We start from the raw sequence: 26,063 nt of genomic DNA on the forward strand, positions 1-26,063 counted from the left end.
CATAACATAAAATATTCTAGTCACTGTGATTAATAATAAAAACACCAAAAAAATATCACAAATATATCAAAAAAGTATGAAAATATACCTAAAAAATATCCACAACATATCCGAATTCCATGCAAAAAAAAACTCTTCCAGATTGGCTTTGCACATTGAGGTCGTAATTCTAATATTAATGAAGTGCATCACCACCCACAGGCATTAAAACTTGATGTTATTCATCAATGAACCACAACTGACGTAATGAGGAAAGCTCACATGAACTTTCCTCATTACGTCTTCCATGATGCCTTTTGTAAGAAGAGTAGGACTTGCGCAACTGTTAGGTCTAATATCCCTTGCCCAAGAATCTTGGAGCTGGAATCCCTTTATGCTTTGGCTTAAGATTTCCTTACCTCATCTTGATGCTTTCATTTACTGCTTCCATCATTCTCCTAATTCTGTCGAGACTTCAACCTATTTTGATTATTTATCTCTGAAAGTCAATCACATGCAGTCTAATTACCTGAGATAATTTTCCTTTGCATTTGTTTTTTTATTTGGCTGGTGTTTTATGGAGCAAGGAAAGCTGTGGTCATACTGCACCAGTATGTTAGCACAGCATTATAAAAGTAAAATAAAAAATGACAAACAGATATAGATAATTGTTTATGTGGTTTCCATCCATGAAAGATTCTTCTAAACCTATAGTACATTTTGTACTACGAGTGTGCTAAGGATTTTTTTGCTACTTTTATCAATTTTATATATTTTTTGTAATTGTTTAATTATTTTTAAATAGTCCAGAAACCATCTTCTATAGACCAAACATAGAACTTTTTCAAATGTTTTTCTAAAAAGAAATGTGTATAGAATCAGGTATATATAAAAATAGATAAAAACTAGGTGTAAAATGATCAATGAAAAAGTGTAAAAAGTTCATAAAACATAAATAATAAAACAGCAAAATGGTATATAGAAGAAATGAGTGGATAAATAAGAATAGTATAAATGATCTAGGTAAAATAAAAGGTATTTCACCTTTACATGTCACCTCCTATCCAGGAGGTTGGCTACCATGATGTAACTTATGGTTGACTACGTGCATAACGACATGCGGCGAGGGCCCTATCTCTTCCACATACTGTCATAAGTATTCAATGCTGTAAGTCAGTGTGTATCCACAGGGCTGGTTTGCCTGTTTTGGGGGACGAAAAACCCGAGTTTCTGGGTCCCCCACCACCACCTTTGTATGAGACTGGCTAACTCACCTTAGTTGAAAGAGACCAAATAAAGATTCCTCATGTCATGAATGGGAATCGAATCCAGGTCTTTCCAACCAAAAGGTCAAAAATACTGACTGAGCTATGTAGGTGCTAAAAATATTAAATGTTCTTAAAAATGTAAAAACAAAAGAAACATCTGTTGAGTCTGATAAAATCTGCTTGAGTGCAGAGGGCTCAGATAGATTATGAATATGGCTAAAATAATTAGTGTGCTCATTCATAAAATAAGGACACTAAATTAAAACATGATGAATGGTAAGGTCGAAACACACACATAGGCATGTTATCCCTCAAAAGGAAGTGTGTGTTGTGATGGCTATGACCTATGCAGAGCCGAGTAACGGCAACTTCCTCTTTTTGAGCACTGGTCAGATTAGCCTGCCATAACTTAATTTCATGCTTAATTTGACATAGCCTATTATTAGCATCTCTATTCCAAGCTGACTGGCACTGGGATAAAAGTTTTTGCCTGATAATCTATGTACCAGTAATCTATGTACAGGGACAGAGCAGATGTTTGAGAAATAAGATGACATTGCTGCAGTATCTGCAGCCTCATTTCCTTGATCACAACATGGCTGCAAATCTAACAGAAACATACATCTGAGTGTAGTTTCCATAACTCAAATAGGTGGTCTTGGATTGAGGGGAAGCACCAGATGTTTCTGTAGCTCTAGACTTCTAACTGCCTGAAGAGGACTTTGTGAGCCGGAATATATTATGCATCTTTTGTAGCAATATAAACTGATGAATTTTAGTACACGCTCTATTTGCACACAGCTTAGTTGTAAAGTTAGTACACTATCATGGGATTTGTGCAGATATAATGTCATCTGAAAACATAACAGAAGATCCTATACTAAGTCATCCAATTTTTAGCAATCTATGTAGACAGGCACAAAATGAGCATTCAATTCCATGAGCATCAAAGAGCAGCCAGCAAATAACAGGTGGAGTGGAAAATTTTGGTAGCCTACTGAAAGAAAAGCTACATGCGAATATGTATGACTGCCATGGTGGAAATGTGTTTAGTGGTGTCATGGCTATGTTGTCTACTGCAATCTCCAGAGCTTGTAGGAGAGATTTTATCTGCAAACCAAAGGGTTTTATGACAGTGTTGTAGTTTTCCCCATCATGGATGAAAAAGTTTGCTACATGAGATGGTCTGGCAAGGATTTTATTTTCATTGTGCATAACATAGAAAGCTGTTACATCCAAGCAATAAAAGTAGTTCAATTGTCTTGATGTAAAAACTAGGAATAGGGTGTAGCCATTGCAATGTACTCTTCCTGGCAGAAGCATAGCCTTTGAAACCATATTCAAATTTGGATTTATCAATAGCCTGTACAAAGAAAACAAAAAAACATCTGTCAGCACCCCAAATGGTAAAAGATAGGGTGCACAGAATGTTAGTTGCTTAAAAGCACTTGTCTCATAACACATACATGTGAAGGAGGATACTAAGTTTACTATCAAATACGAGCTCCAAGAAATTGGCTTCTGGTGCAACTAGAATTAATGTTTGTCCTAGTTGAAGTTCTGGGCCAGGATGAAAAACACATCTGCAGCAAAAGTGCACACAAATTGTCTTCTGTTGTGATAATATGAATTCATTTGCAAGTGCCCATTTTGAGAGATGTCAATAATTTGATGCAGCTGTCTTTCTATTATCTTCACATTAGAGGAATGGCAGAAGATGGTGAAGTCATTCATACAGAGGGTATTACTTACTGTTGGAGGAAGTTGCTCTGTTATTGAGTTCACCTTGATTACAAACAGCTTTACACTTTGAACTGAGCCTTGTGGGACTCCTTCCTAATGGTTATACTGTCGGGATAGAGCAGTTCTCACTTGGATTTGGAAGATTCATTACATAAAAAGTTCTTGATAAAAAGAGGAAGATTCCCTCTAAGAAAAAAATTATGTAGATCCTTCAGAGCAATTTCAAATCTCCAAGAAGTGTCATATCAAAGAAAACCAATACTAGATGTCTGTGTTTTAGGAAGGCATCGTAATGGATGTCTCCAACCAGACTGTGTTCTGTAAAAATAGGTGATTCCTCTCCTCACACCATAAAGAGTTAACCATCCATTTTTTCTCCAGAATCTTGCACAAGCAGCTGGTCATTAGTGATTTGGGAATTTTGAATACTTTCCTAAGCCAGGGAAGAGAAATAATTGCCTTCTGCCAAGTATCCAGAAAATTTCTCTCACAGAAAATTTTGTTGTAAAGATGCAACAGTTGATCCATGGATGATGGCTACAGATATTTTACTATCTCATAATGGATATCATATAGTTCAACAGCAGTGGATGGCATTTAGTAAAGCAACTATCAGTTTTTTTTTGATAAACGCCTGTATTCTTCAGCAGCATTTCAAGAAAATTAAATTTTTTGTTGTTCTGTTTAGCTTTTTTTTTGAACAAGAAACTTGGGGGAGATAAGATGTTGCCAATGTTTTTGCAAAAGTTTTCCCAAGTGTGTCAGCAATTGCTGTTGGGCTGGCTGTACAACCATTATGTTCTATGATATAGAACTGGTAGGTGGGATATCTGTCTCATTCTGTTGATTTTTTACCCACTTCTTTGCTGTTGGTGAATCTTGATATAAAAGAATATTGGATCTGGGATTCCTTCTGGTTCTGACAACTAATGTATCTTGATCAGATTTTGCATGCTTTAAAGCAATTAGCTTTATTGTTGTGAGGTTTCTACAGAAAATATTCAAAGTTTCTTTGAATATTTTCTTCATTTCACCAAGATTTAGGAAAATGTGGGAACTGATTAGATGTTTCAGAAATTGCATTTTTGGCTCTCCTAAAATATAACAGTGAAGCATGTAACAATTTTATGTTACATGCCTCACTACATCGCTAATAGAAGATAAGCTGACCGCCAGATAATCAAATTCAGCTAATGAGGAAAAGGTGAGCTAGTCAGCTCGTTCAATTTTTCCCCGTGATATCCATGATGTAGTATATCGTTGCCCATGCAGAAAAGTGGACATCATGTGAAAGTGATGTCCATTATTTGCTTTTCAATAGGTTGTCATCAGCTTCCCACTTAAACAGTGGGAAAAGGGGGGATGAGAGAAAGTTAAGTTGATGGCAATGAATATTCAGGTGGGCATATGGAAGAAGGCACTGCTTCCTGTGTTTGAGAGGGAGAGATTTTTGTTATTGACTGTGCATTCAACAACTCTTCCTCTGATGTTTGTTAAGGCACTATTCCATAGTGTTTTATCCATTTAAATCCCCTATTAAAAGTAAGGGATATGTACCCTACCATGTACCCTCAACGGCTGCCTTTCCACATTTCAAGCCTTTGATGGCTTTTTTCACTTCAAGTATGGCTACGTATTCCTGACTGTATGTCTGATGAGTGTTTTTTTACCACTATGCTATCACTGCTTGTTTCATTTTGCAATTTTTCAAAGTAATTACTCCTTACTTCAAGGATACCTTTTTCTCCTGTTTTCATGTCACATTTATCATCTCTAACTCATTTTACAGCACTCTTTCATCCATTTCTAAGCTTCAACAACTTCCAAAATATTTAGCCACCTTCTTGATATTTATTTTCTATGTTCTTGTCAAAGTCCTCCCATGACTTTTGTTTAGCTAGTTTTACACAGTGTTTTACTTTCTTACATTTGTCTCTGTATTCTCTAAGAGCACAAGCTGACTTATTTGACAGGAACTTTTGATATGCTTTCTTCTTTTCCTTCACTGCTTCTTTAACTTGCTGTGTCCACCATGGAGTTCTGATTTTTCTATCCTTGCAGACAACCTCATCACATGCCTGTCTGGCTGAATCAATCAGGTTTTTCTTCAAGGCTTGCCACTAAATCTCAAATTTCCTCAAAAGTCCTATTCTCAAAAGCTTTAATTTTTTTTTCAATAATCTTTGTGTATTTTAGTCTACAGTTCACATCTGAGAGCTGCTCAATTTTTATTTGCTCGAAAACTTTCTTACATGTTATTCTTTTCAATATGAAATTCAATTTTATCCTGCTAAAGACTAAATAGTGATCACTTCCAATTTCAAATCCTCTGTACACTCTGGTGTTCCACCAGGGAGAAAACATCACTATCAACAATAACAGTCAATGAGACTTTTGTTATTCCTTACCTCTTCTCTCCATGTGAATTTGTGTACATTTTTATGCTGGAACATGGTGTTAGTAATAACCAGTCCATGTCCTGAGCAGAAATCCAACAGGTATTTGCCATTATTATTAGCTTTGCTCTTTTCTCCAAATTTTCCCAAAATATTTTTGTATGTCTGACAATCATTTCCTACTCTGCTATTTAGATCCCCAACAAGGACCAACTTTTCCTTTTTCACTGTGTCACTTGCTTTCTCTAAAGACTCAAAAAATTCCTCCACTTCTATCTTAGTAGAACCTTCTGTGGGACCACAGGCACAAACAAGTCTCATTGTCCAGTTCCCCATTCTCATATTTGCCAATATTACTCTACTTGAGACTGCCTGCCATTCAAGATGATTAGCCTCATATTTTGTGTTGAATACTATGGCTACTCCTTCTTTTCCTTGATTGTCATTGCCTGAATATAACATTTTGTATTTATTACTCAGAAAGATCTGACAAGTTTTTGTCTTTTATGTTTCAGTCACCCCTATTATGTTGATCTGGTACTTATCTAATTCCTCAGCTAGCTCCATTTCTTTGCCATTCAGGCTTCTTATGTTGATAGTACCGATCTTTAACTCTGGTGTTGTTGAGTTGGGGTGTGCTTTCAGATTTGTTCCAGTAGCTGACTTTTCGCTGTTCGCCCTGGCGAAAACAACGGAGCCTTGTTTAACCTGCCGACGCCCCAGCCGGCATGAATTTTTGTCATGTTGTACCATCATTTTCTATATTGGTTTAAGCCAATAAGAATACAATTTGGTCGGCTAAATCCCAAATTGCCAGCCCATCCCTCATTCATTTAGTATCCAGGTAGATACCCAACAGGATGGACCATGAGAATTTGAGGATTGGACATTAGTTCAGAAGCTCTGGTCGGTTCTCCACATTCCTTTAAAGGCTATGTGGAGGTCTCCTTTCAGTTATACAGCTTTGACCATTAAGCACCCCCAGAAATGCTTCTATACTGGTGTTAATTTGAATTTGTTGGAAGGGGTAGGATTGTCCACAAGGATGGCAACTCCACTCATGGTGGTTCAGCCCTTAACCTGCCCAATAATGGCAACATTATGGAGAGTGGGATCATCACTCGACTTCAGGTATGTTTGCAGCAGGAAGCATATTGGTTTATACCCCCCCTGCAAGAGAGCCTTGATGTAATTTATGTTTTGTAGGAATCCATGACAAATCGATTGTAAGAATGTTTCCAGTATATCTTTTTGGTGGTATCATCTGTCTTCCTATGTGGAAAGATTTTGTTTTCATTAGTCTTGGATTTTTTTATTTTCTGAAATTTGTGGACAACCTGCATCCATCACTTCTTCTTATGGAAAAATATCCATGACACTGTCAAATATACTAAGTTAAAAAAAAGTTAAAAAACTTGATATATTTGACAATTAATATACACTCGGATAAAAGATAAAAAACAGTGGTGTATTTGTTGCAGCTTCTAATGTTTTTGTTTGTTATTTTGATTTTATTTTGTTGATTCTATGGTTTCCAAACACCTGGTTGGGTCTTGTTGAGGGTCCCTGATAAACAAGAGGATGAAAAATTATTTATTCTCAGGAAAAGTTTGACTCGGTGCCACAGCCCCCTCCCCCCTCACACCACAGAGCCATATATGGATATCCACTCTTTGGCAAGCAGTAACTGGGTGTGCCACGGGAGTAAAATGCCAGGACTACCCCCCCACACACACACAGATGCTATACTGGCACCACAGGAAGCCTTAAAACCTGACCACGAGGAAGGGGACACACTGAAACACCCTTGACTCTTGCAAGCAAGTAGTCCAATAGCCATATGATACTGGTTGGGCCATCCAGGACCACCTGTCTTGCTGGAACAGAGGCCAAAGTAGTGTGAGCCTACCAGATACCCCCCCCCCCCTTTCCAGATGTCCATGGATTGCACTGCATTGGCAAACATGGCAACAAAGTGTTAGATCCTAGTGATGGTGGAGTGGAAGAGAATAGTGAAAAAAACTCAAGAGAAATAGAGCAAAGAATATGGGAAGAAAATCATAGAATAAGAACAAAAAAGGACCAGTACCATCAGTGGGAGGGAAATGGGTCCCCTCCACTGTGAACAGGTGCTACCTTACATGGAATGGTTTTCTCTGCAATTTCCATGTCCACAATTCAGATTGGCTTCTCTTAACTTCACAAAGCAAGCTGGAAAAGAAGCAGAACTGTTTTCTCTCAGTAATGATTTAACACAAATTCTTCATCAACCTATTAGAATTGCAGATAATTCTCATCATTCTCCCAACACCCTGGACCTTTTCTTAACCAGCTCTCCAAATACGCTATTGATGTTCTTTCCTCTTATCAAATCTGATCATAACTTTGTCCATCTCTTTTTCTGCAGATCAGATTCATTCTCAGATTCATATCCAGTGGCACTATTGTAGTGTAAGTTGGGATGACCATAGGGAATTCATGCCTCATTTCCATGGTCTGCTTACTGTTTCTGCTTTTCTGATCATAAAACATAATCTAATTACAGAAATTATTCTTGCTACACTCAAAACCTCAATGGTTCTCCAATAATTGTGCCAAATTTCAACTTACATCTAATGGCTCAAGTCAAAAATTCTAGCCTTTCACAGCTTAGACTGTAGCTTTAGAAAAAAAAAAAAAATCCAAATGACCCCCCCCCCCTCCTAAATTCACTAAGGTGAATCCTGTGCTATAACAGACTATTTATATGATCACTATGGAGTTGCTATAGTGAGCGTTTAGTGAATTTTATTTTCTTGACATCCTAATTTCATTTTAGCATTTAATATGCTGCTGGCTGAGAAAAAAATTTATAAGAAGTTTATTTTTTGTGACTACCTGATTTCACATTATATCCAAAGAAATGCATTCAGATGTTTATCACAAAATACAAACATTTGCTCAAAATTATCAGTTTTGAATAGCAGATTACTATATGTTGGGGGGAAAAAAAAAATAAAAATATATCTCAGTGCTCTTAAATTGGTTGTAACATAAGATCATTCAGGATACATATGTAATGAAACCACAGTCAAGACTGCACACATAATATGAATGCAGTGTTTGTATAAACACATATATTAATATGCAAAATAAAATAATTTCTTTTAAATTTCAATTTAGATACTGATGACATACCTTGTTCATTGCATGAAGCACTTATTTTTATTGTTTTCCCATCCAAGGAAGTTAGCAACATTTCACAACAAGAAGCACTTGGAGTAAGTACATGAAGATCTGAAATGTTAAAAAAACATTTACACAGATCAGAAAAATATCAGGAAAAAATAACTAAGTCATTCATTTTGCAAAAATCCTAACAATGGCATGGTGAAGAAGCTGTCTGTTTTGAGGATTTATGGGAGTAGCATATATTACCAGCAAGGCTATTAAGTGAGCAGAATCATAATTAAGTGAGAAGAATTTTGATTAGGCAATGGTTCTCTCAGAGAAGCAGTTTATCAATAATAGCATCTGCTACTTCTTAGGGTGAGGGAAGATGACTATGTAGCTTACTTGGTCACTTGGACATTCTGAGGAAGATCAGCATAGTCTGGAAAGGAACAGAGTTGAGTTACTTATCCTTTTCTTAACAGCGTGTACCTATCAATGATTCTCATTACACAGGCTACCGCCAATTTACTTGTAAGCCAACTCATCATCATGGGAGAACAGATGCACTTCCCAATGAAAATAATAAATGGGCATCATATAAAGGGCACTGTTCAGAAAAATTTAAGGAATTCAACTAAAAAAAGGAATTAAAACCAGCAAAAGACTACTGCTCTCCATTTATTTTTCATTCCATCTGCCTCAGTTACATTGAGCAGTCTTCTCATAAAGTGAGGGACTACAGCCTCTAGCTCTTCAAGAAGAATATCAAAAAATTACTCTTCTTTACACTTGCCAAGACAGCAGTGATCTGCTACAGGTTTTGCAGCCTCTTGCATGTGGATCTGATATGTATGTTAAGTCAATATAATTAATTCAGATATTAATGCATTATTGCTGGTGATTATGCATTTTGGAGAATATAATTAATAAAAATGAAAATCTTACTATTTATGAAAATCGCCAGTGATTATTCATAATTTTGAATACTGGTATCCAGCATATGCAAACTGATTCAAAATTATAATAACAAAAAAACTCAAGTAAAATATATTTAATAACAAAATTTTCACCTGTGCATCAGAGGCATCTTCAGTACATTTCTAAACCTAAATGAACAATAACTGACAATTCCAAAGGATGCCACCTAAGTAGCTAATGTAAGATAACTAAAAAGGTCAATAAATTTCCTAACTAAAAAATAAATAAAATAAAATAAAAATAAAATTATATATATATGTACAATAAATAGTTAGGAAAGATTAGCTGATTTATAAAGTAAATCTCCCATAAAGGGGATAGACATAAGCCATCGGATCTGTTTAAGTTAGGAGAGAGGAGTAAAGTTTCGCGTTTCTTTATAAAGCTGTTCCATGAGGAACCGACTTTTGTGAAGGACTTGTCTTTTTCCAATGAACTCTATGTCTAGTGATGATGATGGCATGTTCTGCAAGTCCAGACTGTTCAGGTTCAAGGTATTGAATATAAGACTGGTGTTCTTCTAGTTGAATAGAGCAGATCTTCCTGTTTGTCCGAAATAAGATAATCCACAAGAGCAAGGAATCTGATAGACACCTGGATAACTAAGATGTGGAAGCTTGTCCTGTGGAGAAGTGAGAAAGGTGTAGATTTTTCTGGAAGGTCGAAAGGCAACAAAAATATTCAGTGGTTTTAAAACTTTTGCTATATGTTCACTAATGCCTTGTACTTAAGGGATAGGAATGCGTGTTATTTCTTCTGTATTTGAAAAGGAAGATGTATTAAAACTACTCAAAGCTGTGTTGATGAAGGAATTCTTATATCCATTAGATAAAAATGAGGAAATAATATATTGCAGTTCTTTTTTGTAACAGATCGTCTGAAGAACAAAAGGAGTGGGCCTGATGAACCAGTGTTTTAATAGTTCCTGCCTTTTGACTGGGATGGTGATGAGATTCAGCGTGGATATAATGGCCTGTATGAGTCTTCTTTCTATAGACTGAGAAATGTAGGTTACCATCTGGTTAGCGAAGAATTAAAAGATCTAAAAAGGCTAACTGCTTATTAGATTCTACTTCTAGGGTGAACTAGATCCTTGGATGAAGTGCATTTAACTTAGAGAGAAGCTGTTGAAGTTCATCAGAAGAGCCATTTCAGATAGCAAAAATGTCATTGACATATCTGAACCAATGAGTAGGTCTGGGAGAAATGTTGTCAAAAATACGTTGTTCAAAATGTTCTATAAAAAAGTTGGCGATAGCATGAGAAAGAGGATTGCCCATTGCTGTTCCTTCAATTTGTTGATACAACTTGTTTTTAAAGGAAAAATAACCATAATGTATTATAAAATCAAATATTTTTACAATGGCCGAAGGAAATTCTTGTTGCAATAATTCAATGCTTTCAGATAAACGAACATTTGTAAATAAAGAAACAACATCTAAACTGATCATAATATCCGAAACGTCCAAATGAAGATCTGAAATTTTATTTTTGAAATCCAAAGGAATTTTTTTATCAAAGTATCAGTTCTTCTAGTTGAAGAAGTGAGTAAATTTGATAAAAATTTAGAAATTTTATAAGTGGGACAACCTACATAATCTACAACTGGCCTCAACGGAATACCTGGTTTATGAACTTTCGGAAGCCCATACAGTCTAGGTGGACGACCGAAGAAGGTTTTAATTTTTTTCTTTTGATCTTCATCTCGTGTATCTACATGGGAGGAAGATCAAAATGGAGATCATGGGATGGATTTTTTTCATAACATAGACAGAAGTATTCAATCTTTATCCCAAAAAAAATATCAAATTATAATTATAGAATAACATGTATTCCACAGTAAATAACTTTTTTATTATGTAAATATTTTGTTTTATGTATTCTAAGACATCATCAGTACAATTATCGAACAACATTAGGAACTGAATTAAAAAACAGTAGTGTGCATGCTTAAATTAGAATCCCTCTATGTATACAGTCACATGTTCATGGATTAAAACTAATGGGCTCAAATTAAAACTAATTGAATTAAAATATAACAGATAAATTTATTTAATACAATTGAGGATTACAATTTCACAATTTTTTTAACTATATAAGACAACAAATGATATAGTGGAATTATTTAACAAACACTTCATCAATGTATATCATAGTGGTGTGAATGATGCTGTTCAACACGTAGAAGGGAGGCAAGAATTAGGAGAATTAAAGGTGAGAAAATCAGGTGTATCAAGTGTTGCTTGGGTTAGTTGTTAATAAGGCTGTAGGAATGGATGACATATCACAACATATTTTTAAAGAATGTGCAACAGAGTTAGCCATGCCCTTGATCTGGTTATTTAATGAAAGTCTCACAGTATGGAAGGATCCTAAGGAGTGGAAAAAAAAAAGCAAAATAATATCATCCACAAGCATGGTTTGAGAGCAGAAGACCGGTCTGTATGTCTGCAGTTGTGATTGAAGTGTTGGAAAAATTGGTTAGAAATAGAATACAGGATTGGGTTGACGGACATAACATTCTCTATGATCATCAGCATTGGTTTGTGAAGGGCAGGTCTTGTTTTTTCTGCTTATGCTTTATGATCAGGTGACGAATGTCTTGGATAAGGGAGAATCATATACAGTGATATTCTTGGACTTTGCAAAAGCATTGGATAGATTACCACATGATAAGTTGATGTACAAGCTGCAGAGGATAGGAATAGATAGCATATTGGTTAGATGGATTGGAGACTTGCTCTCTGAATGACACCAGCAAGTTGTGCATGATGGAGCAGTGTCTTAGAAAAGGAAGGTGACCAGCGGTGTGCCTCAGGATTCTGTTCTTGGGCACACCTATTGTTTAACTTATTTGTTAATGATATTTCATGTGGATTGACTTCAAATGTTTGCCGATGATGCAAAGTTAGGTAGAATTATGAGGAGTAGAGTGCTGCTGCTGTTAATTCTCTACAGGAAGATTTGAATAGACTTTTAGCTTGGACAAATGAGTGAGGTGGCAGTTTTAATATTAATAAATGCAAGGTGTACAGAGACATAAGGTTACATACTGTATTGGTAGAGCTGTACTTCAGAAAGTGGTGAGATTTGGGATCCTGGAGTGATGGTAGACAGTGGACCGAAGTTCTGAGGGCACATCGCAAGTGTTGCAAAACTGCACATCATGTTGCTGCTATGATAAGAAGTATATTGACAAGTAGGGATAAGGAGGTGGTGTTGCTTCTACATAAGGCATTGCTCAGATCACATATGAACTGTTTTGTTCATATTTGGTCACCTAGTTTTCATTGTGATGTGGAAACATTAGAGAGGGTCCAAAGACAAATAACCAAAGTGATATGAGGACTCTGGAGTGTTGGTTATGAATATTTGAGATAATGTGGATTACAGAGGTTAGTGAATAGGAGGAAAAGAGAAGATATGATAGAGACCTTCGAGTTAGTTAAGATATTCTATCATATTAATACAGAACGAATTATATAAAGTGGATGTTAAGGTGTGAAGAACAAGAGGCCATCCCCTGGAAGTTGTATAAAGATGTGGTGAAGAGGAGTGTGAGGAGTAGTTTTTACATGGAGAGTTGTTAGTGAGTGGAATGCATTGTCTGAGTGTATTGTGAATGCAGGCAGTGTAAATAACTTCAAAGCACATTATGATAGACATGTTGCTGGTAGGGCTCTCACGATGATTATGTTAACTCTATGGAGGCTACCAAAATAATAATAATATTTCAGCATTTATGGTCAAATATCATCTATTCCAGCTGATGGCTTTTTATCTCAAGTATTAATAATTACTGCTGCTAATTTTCCTTGCAATCGTCTTAAATATTTTCTACTACTGTTTTGTCACCGTTTGTTTCATTTAACAAGCAGTGACAGAACAGAGTTTGTTAAATAAACAATGCTGACTATTCATTTAACAAACAAACTGAAATAACTGAATTTCATGCTAACAAAGTGAACAGGGGTCAGTTTATAAATATGAAATTCAATTTGTTTCTTAGAACAAATTTAATTAATCACTTAAATTAATTGTTCTGGCTAAACAAAATTTTTTATATTATATTACTATTTTTTTTATTACTAGATTATTATACTATAATTATATAACTACTATAATTATATCACTAATATCATATCTAATTCCTTTTAAATGCATTTTGAGTTTGACAACTGCAAGGCATTTTGTTACCATCATGAAAGTTCTCTACTATACTATACTACTCTACTACCACTACTACTCATGTGAAGAGCATTTTTTGCATGCAGAGTGGTGAGCAGTTGTGTACCCCAGGGGAGGAGGAGACTGTCCCCCTCAAAAAAAGAAAAAGGAAAAAACACTAGAAAATTTTCCAAAAATCTTTTTCTAATTAAAATTCATTTTTTTATTTATGTTGTGTCGTGTCTTCTATTTCTATACTACTTATGAATTAGTGGTTACATAAGGTGAGAATACCCTATAGTTCTCGGGAATCATGGTCACCGTAAACGCAAGGCGAACGAAGCAGTGCCTGGATGCACTGAGCGCTACTTCATTTGCCTGAGCCAAGCCAGAGGAGATCATGAGTATCATGTATTTGGTGATTACTGCAGATGCTCAGTCATAGGTCACATGCAATGCGTAGGTATATTCTCAAATTGTCTACTCAACTTGTCCCTTGCTCCAAGATTAAATCAAGAGTGCACCACTGGAGGAGAGTGATTGGAATATATTGCCCGTGAGTATGGCGAGTGCAGAGACAGTGAACATATTTAAGGCACAGTATGATAAACTCCGTATGTAACAGTGGGACCTCCTGCGATGAGTCTTGACTCTATGGAGGTTTTAATAATAATAATAATAATAATATTCTTCCCAAAGCATTCCAATGACTTCTGATTACCAACAAGTACTTGTGTACACATCACAGCTTTCTTTACATTTCTCTTTGTATTCTTTCAGGGCATCTCCTGGCTTACTTGCTACACATGCTTGATATTCTTCTTTTCTTGAATTGTCTCTTTAAACTTCTTATGTCAACTATGAAATGTAGATATTTCTCACTGCAAAGAACCTCACGGCATGCTTCCAGATGAATCAATGCTTTCTTAAGATTTTGCAATTCGATCTCAAGGTTTGGTTCCTGTGTTCAAACTCTTTCATTTTTTATATAATGTTTGCATATTTAAATCTATAATTCACAACTGAAAGCTGTTCACCTTTGATTCTTTTTAGAAATTTTCCACATGTTTTTCTTTTTGATCCAATATTAATTTCTATCCTAGTGAAAAACTAAAGGATGGTCATTTGCTATTTCAAATTTCCCGTGTGCTCTTGTATCCTGAACCATCATGTACATTGAGGCTCTCTAGTGGTCATTGCTAAAGAGTTATGGAAAAGAAAAGTAAAATTTTTGTGTAATGACTGCCAATATTGCTTGCATTTCAGTATAATATTTATTTTTGAATAAATATTATACTGAGTGATTGTTGGGTTTTCTGGATTTGATGGTGATTTTTTTTTTTTTTTTTTTTTTTTACTGAATTTTTGAATCTTGCCTTGAATGGAAATACAATGGTGGGTATGAAAAAGATCTACACAATGTGCAGTGCATCAATGCTCTCAACAATGTAAACTTTTTGAAAATGGTTCAGTGTTGTGAGCGCAACATATATGCATGGTGAAACGTGAAAGAACATAAATACTTTTGGCAACATTATAATGGTAAGTTGGGACTAGCAGGCTATGCATTGGATACCCCTTTACCAGAATCAAATTGATTGGGGGGGGGGACCACTACACAGAAGTCATTATAAGTCTGAGAGAATGTTTTTAGAATTGAACAGCTTCAAAACATACTCCAAAACTCAACAAGTATGGCTGTATCAATTTATCAAAAATTTGGGACACTCATTTTAAGATCAAATTAATACTTGTTAACTCTCTGTTTATCCAACAGTACATGTTGTCAATTAGGACTTTATTTCCTTGTATTGTGCATTACAATTTTTAAACTGATCCCACCGTTAACAAATTGTTGTTGTTGTTTGTGTACTGTGACAAACTATTTTTGTGCTCTGAAGATGCTAGGTATAACACTAGTGAAATGTCAACAAATAAGTTAAAATAAATATTAATATTTATTTTAACTTATTTGTTGTGTCATAAATTAAGCCATTAAATAAACTAACATGTACTGGACAAAGTAGATGCATATACAGTGGTATACTTTGATTTTGCAAAGGCTTTGAATAGATTGCTACACCACAAGTTGGTAACTAAACTGGGTCAGATGGGATTGGATGACAGATTAGTGAGCAAGATGGACAACTGGCTCTCAGGTATCAGAAGTTATGTATGAAGATGCAGTATCCTGGAAGAAGACAGTAACTAGTGGTGTGCCGCAGGGATCTGTTATGGGACCATTGTTATTTTATTTGTATATTAAAGTTCAGAGGTCACAATGCACAAGTTTTGAAGTCATCACATTATATCAAATTATGGCAATAATACAGAGGACCTTAACCACAGAAATAAAGAGCTTTTGGTTATCAGGCCTCATATGGATTGATGTGCACAGATTCGGTCCCCTGGTTTTCATGGTGATTAGGATATAATAGAAAGGGTCAGAGAAGACTGCATAAGGGAATGCAGTTTGCAAAGCCCTGTGAATACAATGAAGAGAGGAGATATGATTGAGACATTTAAGTTGGTAAAGGGTTGTTACTAGGTTGTAGAAGAAATTTTTCATAGAATGGGAGAAGGGAGTAGAACAAAGGAACATCCCTGGGAGCTATATAAGGAGGGTATGAGCAGGGACATAAGGAACAGGTGCTTTGCATTGAGAATGGTTGGTTAGTGGAATGCATTGACTGACATCGTGGTTGTGAATGCAGATGCATTGAATGCATTTAAAACACTATTTGTTGGGCCTTTTGTATCTCCCACAATGAATCTTGACTCCATGGAGGTCTGATGTTAATAATAATAATAAAGATATAAGAACAATAACACAGTCAACTTATTTTTCTCATGTCTTTTCTTCCATGCGCATTAGTACATATTTTTCTGTTAGAACATGTGTGATGAGTAGTCCATGTACTTAATAGAAATTCTGCAAGCAGATTCCCTTATTATTCACTATGCACTTTTATTATTATTATTATCTGAGAGACCTCCAGGGAGTCAAGGACTCATCGAGGGAGGCTGTAAATTACCCAAACCAAGCTATCATACCTTCCCTGAAATTCATTTATACTAGATGCACTCACTACCCCTAAGGGCAAATTATTCCACTCACTCACTCACTGCTCTCTGAGAGAAAAACCTAGCTACCCCTTTCTTGACTGAGAACAACCTTAACTTCCATGGATGCCCCCGTGTTCTCTCCCCACCTTCCATATAATGAAAAATTTCATCATTTGAAATGCTATAACACCCATTCAAAAGTTTATAAACCTCTATCCTATCACCCCTCTTTCTCCTGTTAACCAGAGTCTGTAATCCACACACTTGCAATCTGTCCTCATAATCTAAATCCCATAATCTGTATATAATCTTTGTAACTCTTCTTTGCACCCTTTCCACAGCTTCTTTATCCCCTTGGAACCCGGGAGACCAAATTTGCACACAGTAATCCAAGTGTGGTCTTATCAAAGCCTTATAAAGAGGCAAAATTACTTCTTTATCCTTACATGTAAAGGTGTGCTTCAGCATACAAATTATCATCTGAGTTGTATTTGCAACTTTTGCTATGTGACCTTTGAACTTTAAAATTCTTATCCACCAATACACAAAGATCCCTTGCCTCTTCGGTTTCTTCTAGCATAACCCTGCTAATATAATATGCAGTTGGATCTCTAATCACGTCAAAGTGCATAACTTTACACTTACTAACATTAAACTAACAGCCATTTTCGTTTGCCCAGATTTGCAGTCTATTTAAATCATTTTGAAATTGCTGAATATCAGTAGCATCCCTGATTGCCCTGCCTATCTTCACATCATCAGCAAACAATTGCAAATCTGATGATAGACCCAGCTTGAAGTCATTAATGTATAGATTGAACAATAATGGCCCAAGGACTGAACCCTGAGGTACACCACTGGTTACCTTAAATCTTGCAGATTTACACCCACTATATACCACTTTTTGATATCTGTCTGTTAACCATCCCCTGATCCAAGTCAACAGATTATGTTCCAATCCCATATTCTCCAGTTTATGCAACAGCCTATCATGTGGTATCCTATCAAATGCCTTAGAAAAATCCAAAATTATCATAGTGTATCCATTTCCTTTATCCAACTTGGCCGTAACATTGTTATAAATGGGCTAGGTGTCGCACTGATATGATCGTCGGCTTGTCGAGAGCTCCTGAAAAGATTAGTAGTATTTTGTGTTATCATTGGCAATTTTACTGGAATTTTACGTAGTATTGTTTGCTTTTTTGTTTCTTGGCGTGTCTGTACAATTTTTGTGTGTTTTCTGTGTTATTTTAATTATTATTTTTAAGATAAGATAGCGTACATATCGCACCAATAAAAAAAAAAATGGCGGCCAGGTCGCCATGTTTGTTTAAGAGTTTTGATGTAAACGAATTTATGCAATGTGCTGTCTGTGAGATGTATGCTTTGCGAAGAGCAGTGGGAGTCTGGTTAGATGGTGATAGTGGAGTTAATATGTGCAGAAAGTGTAAGGAGAATGAAGATCTCAAGCGTGTTTCGGGTGGCGAGAGTGATATCGTTAATGATAGTCAGAATGTAGAAAATGACGGTGTGATAGAGAATTGCGAGGTAGTGCCAGATAGGTGTGAGAGCGTCAGTGAAAGTGTAAATAAAGGTAGAAATACAGAACGAATGGATGATTTGATTGATAATGAAAATGGTGAGATAAATGCGAGTAGTGAAATCGCACGTTTGAACGGAGCGATACACAGAGCAAAAAGGCAACTGGAGCGTATGGAAAAATGTGTGCTGAACATACCGACTAATAAACGGCGAAAGTCTGTGACAACAAATAATAGAATGTTCGTAAACGTCAATAAAATGAAGGAGCGAGTGCTGTATGGGGATTCGCTATTAAGAGGTGTGATAGTTGAGAGTTTGACGAAATCGTATCAGCCGGGTGCAAACATAAAGGACGTCAGCGAATCTATTCGCATGCAAAAACAGAGGGTGAAAGAGATGATAATCATGGCAGGAACAAATGATTTGAAAGAAGACAAAATGGAAATGATAGAGGATGTGAGGGAATTACTTGAGGTAGCAAAAGAGAAGAGTGGGAGAGTTAGGATGGTGAGTATTTTACTGCGGTATGACAGTAAAGTGTTTAGAAGGAGGGCCATAATTGCCAATGACTTTATGTGTGGGTTAGGCATGGAGAGTGGTGTGGAATTTGTGGATGTGTGGAGTGAGTTCGATGGGTGAAAGGATTTATATAAGATGGATGGGTTACATTTGAATGGAGTTGGTGTACGGAGGCTTGAAAAAGTGTTGATGAATGATGTGGAAGTGGATGTACAGACTCAGGGAAACTAGATTTATTAAGGGGGTGGGGGAGTAGATATGCAGACTTTAGGGAGGCAGTTGAGTGTATGAATGAGTATAATATGCCCGAGCGAGTAAGAAGGACAACAAATCAGAATGGGATAGTTAGTATAAGGCATCAAAGTAGGGATGGGACTAATGGGCTTCAGCAATTCATGTACACTAATGCCAGGAGTATTAGGAACAAGAAGGAAGAGTTTTTGGACTTGGTTGGCACTTCCAGGCCACAGGTTGTTGGTATTAGTGAAACATGGCTGACAGAAGATGATAAAGCTAGTGGGATTGAATGCGACGGGTATAGCATGTTCAGGAGTGACAGGGAGAATAAAAAGGGGGGAGGGGTGTTATTGATGATAGCTGATGAGTTGCAGCCAAGGAGTATAGAAGTTGAACTGCAGGATAGAGAAAAGAGCACATTTGAGGCTGTTTGGTGTGAGATAGAATGTAGCAGAACAAAATATACAATTGGGTGCTGCTATAGACCAGGTGATGGAATAGATGGTGGGGATAGTATGCATAGGCAAATAGAAGAAATGAGTGGAAGGAGGGTAATTATTATGGGTGATTTCAATTATGGTAACATTGACTGGAAAGAGGAGAGGGTACATGGGAGGAAGGAATTGGATTTTATGCGGTTATTAAGGGACAACTATCTGCAACAGCATGTAGTGGAAAATACCAGGGGGCAGAGAGTGCTTGACCTAGTAATTGCAACTGAGAATGTGGCTGTAACGAACATGACCATGTTGCCACCAATTGGTGAGAGTGACCATAAGGTCATGACTTGGGAGGTGGCTAAAGGAGTTTAATTTACAATTAAGACAGGGTACATGTGGAATTACCGGGCTGGTAAGTATGACAAGCTTAGGTGTGTGCTTGGCTCAGTGCCATGGCATGTAAAACTGCAAGGGCTGGATGTTGATAGTGCATGGGAGGTGGTTAAGAACTGTTTGCAGGAGGCAATGGTTGACTGTATACCAAGAGTCCAAATAATAAATCAAGTAGGGGTTAAATGGATGAATAACACTATTAAGCTTGAGCTGCAAAAAAAGAAACAATTGTGGAGGGAATTTAAGGAGAAAGGTGACCAGCAGGCACAGGAACAGTATAAAGCTCAAGCCAGGATGGTAACAAGGGTGGTAAGAAAAGCAAAAGCAGATTACGAAAGAAAATTGGCCATGCAGGCTAAAGAGAATTCCAAACAGTTTTTTCAATATGTTGCAAGTAAAAGGAAAAATGTTCATGGCAGAATGATCTTAAAAAATGCTGAGGGTAGGGAGGTAACCGAATCAGTCGATATAGTGGAATTACTGAGCGAGCACTTTGCAAGAGTATATCATCCAGGTGGTGACATTGCAGGAATGGAAGAACCAACAGCTTATACTGGAATTGTGATGAATGAAGTAGAGGTAACTAGTCTATTACAGAACCTCAATGTCAATACATCTGTGGGATTGGATGGTATACCAGCTCGTGTCGTACGTGAAGTGGCTAAAGAATTGTCAGTGCCCTTGACCATTTTGTTTAATTTGAGCCTCAGGTCTGGGTCAGTTCCAAGGGGGTGGAAAGAGGGGAAAATAGTTCTGCTGCATAAAGGTGGTTCCAAGGCTGCTGTTGAAAATTACCGGCCAATCAGCATAACAGGAATCATTATCAAGGTCTTGGAGAAAATAGTCAAGAGAAAAATACAAGATTGGATAGAAGAAAATGGGATACTGTATTGGAAACAGCATGGTTTTGTGAAGGGTAGGTCATGCCTCAGTAACTTGCTCACGCATTATAACACAGTGACGGCTGAACTGGATAAGGGTAATGGGTTTACAGTGATTCTACTGGACCTTGCTAAGGCCTTTGACAGGATACCACACGGAATTCTAATCAGTAAATTGCAGCATATGGGGATGGATATAGGGTTGGTGAGATGGATAGGAGGGTGGTTGACGGAGAGATATCAGAGAGTGGTTTATGGCCTATGACTAGTGGTGTGCCACAAGGATCTGTTCTTGGGCCACTGCTGTTTAATTTGTTCATAAATGATATAGGAAGGGATCTGAGAGGAACAGTTCATTTGTTTGCGGATGATGCAAAGTTCGGTAGGGCAACAGTGAATGCAGATGATGTCAAAATTTTGCAAGATGATTTGTATAGATTGGAGGTCTGGGCTAAGGAGAATGGATGTCAATTTAATGTGGCAAAATGTAAAGTTATACATTTTGGGGGTGAAAAGATTAGCAGCAGTTTACTACATTGGTGGAACTGTACTCCAGGAAATTGATGAGGCACGAGATTTAGGAGTGTTGGTGGATAAGGAGTTGAAGTTTAGGGGACACATTGCAAAAGTGGCCAAATCAGCTCACTCAATCACTTGGATGCTGAAGAATACGTTGACAAGCAGGTTATTGTTCCTCTGTATCGAGCCTTGATAAGACCCCATCTCGACTACTGTGCCCAGATTTGGTCACCTAGGTTTCTTCTTGATGGGGAGGAGGTGGAGAGGATCCAGAGGCGAGTGTCCAAGATGATAGCAGGTCTGTGGAATGAACCTTATGAGAACAGATTGAGGATTTGTGGGTTGCTAAAATTGGTTGATAGGCAGAGGAGGGGAGATATGATTGAGACATTCAAATTACTGAAGGGTTTCTATAAAATTAATTCAGAAGATATTTTTGAGAACAGGGCTGGTTGTGGGAGGACTAGGGGACATCCATGGAAACTGGGCAAAAGTGTGGTTAGTAAAGGTGTTAGAGCTGGGTTCTTTACTTTTAGAGTGGTGAATGAGTGGAATGGGCTGCCAGAGGCTGTGGTGGATGCTGTGGCAGTGAATGAGTTTAAGGCGAGGTATGATGTATACTGTATGAATGTCGAATATTTGTGATGAATATGATTTGGGGCCCTCCCTCGATGAGTCTAATGACTCCCTGGAGTTGCCTGTAATAATAATAATAATAATAATAACGTATGAGCAAATTGCTAAAACATGACCTTCCTTTAGTAAACCCATGCTATTCCCTGCAGAGTATAGAATGATTGTCTACCCATTTCTGTATGCGAGTTCTTACTAACTTCTCTAAAATCTTCACTACCACACCAAAAATACTAATAGGTTGGCAGTTAGACACATCAGTTTTTGCACCACTCTTGTGCAATGGAACTATATTACATTCCTTCCATTCCTGTGGTCTCATTCCTGAGCTGAGACTCAAGTTATACAAATGTGTTAAAGGCCTAGCCAATTCAGCTGAACATTCCTTTAACAAACGGGTAGATAATCCATCTGTCCCTATTGACAAATTCTTATCCAGGTTGTGCAAAAGCTCTTCAACCTCATTTTTATGACCCTCTAACTCTTCATCCAACGTAGCAATAGCACTGTGCACCATACTACATACACCTGGTTGATATATCTTAGCATTGCCTTTAGCTTGTATGGCTAATTTCTTTTCATACTCCGTTTTAGCTTTTCTCACAATACTCGTTACTTTTCAGGCCTGAGCTTTATATATTTCATAACTCCTCTCACTCTTATTCTCACGATACTTTCCACATTTTCTTCTTCTTGTGGATCTCTAGCTTAATAAGGCTGCACATCCATTTCATACCCAACCTATTTACTCTTCGAACACTAGGGATACATTCAGATACTGCCTCATTCAAGCACTTTTTCAAAGATTCCCATGAATTGCTGACATTTTTTCCATTCAGTACCTGATACCATGGAACCAAAGATAATATTCATCTAAGTTGCTCATAATTTCCAGCTTTGTAATTCAGTATGTAGACTGATTTAATCGGAGCTTCAATACAAGTAGATACTTCCCAAAAAAGAACAGCATGATCACTGTCACCAATTGGCGGTAAAATAGCTATATTCTTGACAGAGATCCCTTCTGACGCTATGAGTAAATCCAACACTCTTTGACCTTGAGTTCCTTCTTTCACATGCTGCTTGAGAAAGTTATCCCACAACGATTCAATAAATTCCTGTTCTTTCTGATCACAAAATTTCTCTTCTACCCTCCCCAGACATATTTTAAAGGTCCGAACCAAAGCATATTTTTTCACTCCTACACCACATACATAATCATGTTCAAAGGCATTTATATGTTTATCACGTTTGTATACCATAGCTGAACTTTCACACACATTTTTCCCATTCCTCCCTTGATGATCTAGTTTCCCTGACTCTCTGCATTCAGTCTCATACCAAGAAGTAATTTCTCCAGGCTTCTGATGCCAAATGAATTCAAGTGCAGGCCATCATTCTTATACAAATCTTTTCTGCCATCAAACACACCCTACACGTCTAAAAACTCACATCCATATTTTTTACATAGCCTGCGTGTGAAATCATTTGCTATCATCGCCCCTCCTTCTTAACTCAGTACTATCATATCTAGGTAGTAATCCTACAATTTTTACTCTCTGACATTTCTTTCTCGCTTCTTCCAACAGACCTTTCATATCTTCTCTCATACTATGTTTGTCATCACTTAAATTATTTGTACCTACCAGCACTACCATTTCTTTTACATTTCTTTTTTGGTTTTCAATTACGTTTGTCATATTTTTAATTTTCGCTCCCAGGAAACTAGAAGGGATGACTTTCTCGGCAAGCACAAATTTTAAAATTTAGTCACCATACCATATTACCTCTTTTTTCTTAGATATTAACTGACTTACCTTGTTGTTATTAATATTTTGATTAAAGTTCAGTATTTTCCTGCCTGTTTTTTGTTCTCATCCTTTTTCTTATCCTGTCGAAGTTTAAACAAATGTTTTTCCACGTTTTCCAATTCCCTGGTGGATTTCCCAATAATTTCTTTTAACTGAGCTATTTCTAATGTCAGCGTATCCTCAGATAAATTATTACCATCACTGCAGCAGTGTTTTTGTTCAGGACAAACACTCTCCTCAGTAGTAACCTTAGTTTTAGTCACTGCCTTGTTACGACGAATTTTTGGCGCCATTTTTAATAGTAAAAACTAATAATTTTTCTAAAATTTGTTATAAAACACTTTAGTACAATAACTACACTAATAAAACTACAATAATATACTAAAATACACAATCAAATCTAAGAAAACACTTAATAAATCAACAAAAATCACAAATCTTTCAGGAGTTCTCTGACAGTACGTCTTTAAACCTGCTAGCCTCAACACCAATCCAAGTTTACTCAAAACATTTTGAGAAAACTTGGAAGTAATATAACTCAGATTACTTCCTAGTCTTCTGTTTATACCTCTAACAAGGACCAGTTATTCTTATCATAGTTTGTTAGCAGCCTTCTCTAATGACTCGAAAAATTTCTCCACTTTTTACTAAGAACTGCTGTGGGACCATAGGCTTGACCATGTTCAATTCTCCATTTTCAATGTGCCCATATTCACCAATGTGATGGAGGGGACTAGGGGTGTGAGAGTATTGGACTTGATCATAGGATCAGAAGAGCTATCCATAACCAAGGTAACCACATTGCCTGATTGGTGAAAGTGACCATGTGGTCTTGACTTGGGAGATTGTACAAGATGAGCAATAGTCTGTCGAGAAGGGCTATATGTAGAACTACAAGGCAGGTCTGTGCCATGGCATAAAACACTGCAGGATAAGGATGTTAGTAGTGCATGGGAGATAGTTAAATTGCATACCTAAAGTAAGGAGGGTTAATCAGGTAGGAGTTAGATGGATGAGTAATATCATTAAGCATGACCTGCAGAAGAAGAAAATGCTATCGAGGGTATACAAAGAGAAAGATGACCAGCAAACTCATGAACAGTACAAGGCTCAGGCAAGAAAGGTGACCAGCATGGCAAGGAAGGCAAAATCAGATTATGAGAAGAATTTAGCCGAGCAGGCCAAAGGAAATCCCAAAGAGTTCTTTCATTATGTGGCAAGTAAGAGGAAGAATAACTATGGAAGATTAACCTTAATAAGTGATGATGGTTATGAGAAGCAGATAAAATAGTTGAGTTACTGAGTGACTACTTTGCAAGGGTATATCATCCATGTGAGGTTACTGCTTTAACATATGTGACAGACACTAATGTGGGAACAGATGTAGATGAACTGGAGGTTCTCAATGTAAATACAGTGGAATTAGATGGGATATCAGCTCGGGTTTTGCAAGAATGTGCAAGCAAACTGGCAGTACCTCTGACTAGGCCCTTTAAGTCTCAGCTCTAGTAGAGTTCCAAGGAAAGAGGTCAAAATAATTCTCTTGCATAAGGCAGGTTTTAAGATTGCAGTAGCAAATAGACAAATCAGTATCTCAGATGTGCTGGTTAGAAAAAAGAGAATTCAAGAATGATTGAATAAAAATATGATTCTATATGAGAGGCAACATGGCTTTGTGAAGGGTCCATCATGCCTTAGTAATTTACTATCTTTTTATAACAGAGAAACAGCAGAGTTAGATAAAGGAAATGGCTACACAATGATTCTGCTGGATTTTGCAAAGGAATTTGACAGGATACCACATGGAACTCTTTTATGCAAATTATAACAAACAGGGATGGATATGACACTGGATAAGTGTATAAGAGGATGACAGCCATCAAGGCAAAAATGGGTGACCAGTCGTGTGTCACAAGGTTTAGTGCTGGGACCACTGCTGTTTAATTTATACATAAATGATATAAGAAATAACCTGAAAGGAAATATTCACCTGTTTGCTGGTGTTTCAAAATTAAGTAGAGTATTAGATTTTGTTATATAGATTTTGAAAAAGCTTTTGACTTTGTAAAAGAGGATAAGATGGTGGAAGTAATGGAAAAGATTGGTATAGATTTGAAAGACAGAAGGCTAATTATTTCACTATACATGGGACAAACTGCCATGGTGAGAGACATATATGGTACAACAGAACTATGAGGAGTAAGACAAGGCTGTTCTCTGTCACCAATTTTGTTTAACATGTATTCCGAAGCAATGTTAAATGAAGCACTGGAGAATGCAGAAGAAGGAATAAAGAATGGCGGTAGACAGATATTTGCAATACGATATGCAGATGACA

At 36.9% G+C, this 26,063-nt stretch overlaps 1 protein-coding gene across 4 annotated transcripts in view; it reads right to left on the reverse strand.

The window, feature by feature from the left end:
• LOC150105280 (general transcription factor 3C polypeptide 4-like) overlaps positions 1–26,063 on the reverse strand; it is a 267,680-nt gene that overhangs the window by 105,043 nt on the left and 136,574 nt on the right. For all 4 annotated transcript variants that reach the window (XM_090394058.1, XM_090394057.1, XM_090394059.1 and 1 more), the window contains exon 9: positions 8,564–8,662. In XM_090394058.1, the coding sequence (XP_090250184.1) occupies positions 8,564–8,662 (99 nt within the window). The remainder of the gene's footprint in view (positions 1–8,563; positions 8,663–26,063) is intronic.

Source organism: Typopeltis vanoorti, chromosome 6 (assembly GCF_054136105.1).
Source record: "Typopeltis vanoorti isolate ZY-2024b chromosome 6, IOZ_Tvanoo_1.0, whole genome shotgun sequence".
Taxonomy (NCBI): Eukaryota; Metazoa; Arthropoda; class Arachnida; order Uropygi; family Thelyphonidae; genus Typopeltis; species Typopeltis vanoorti.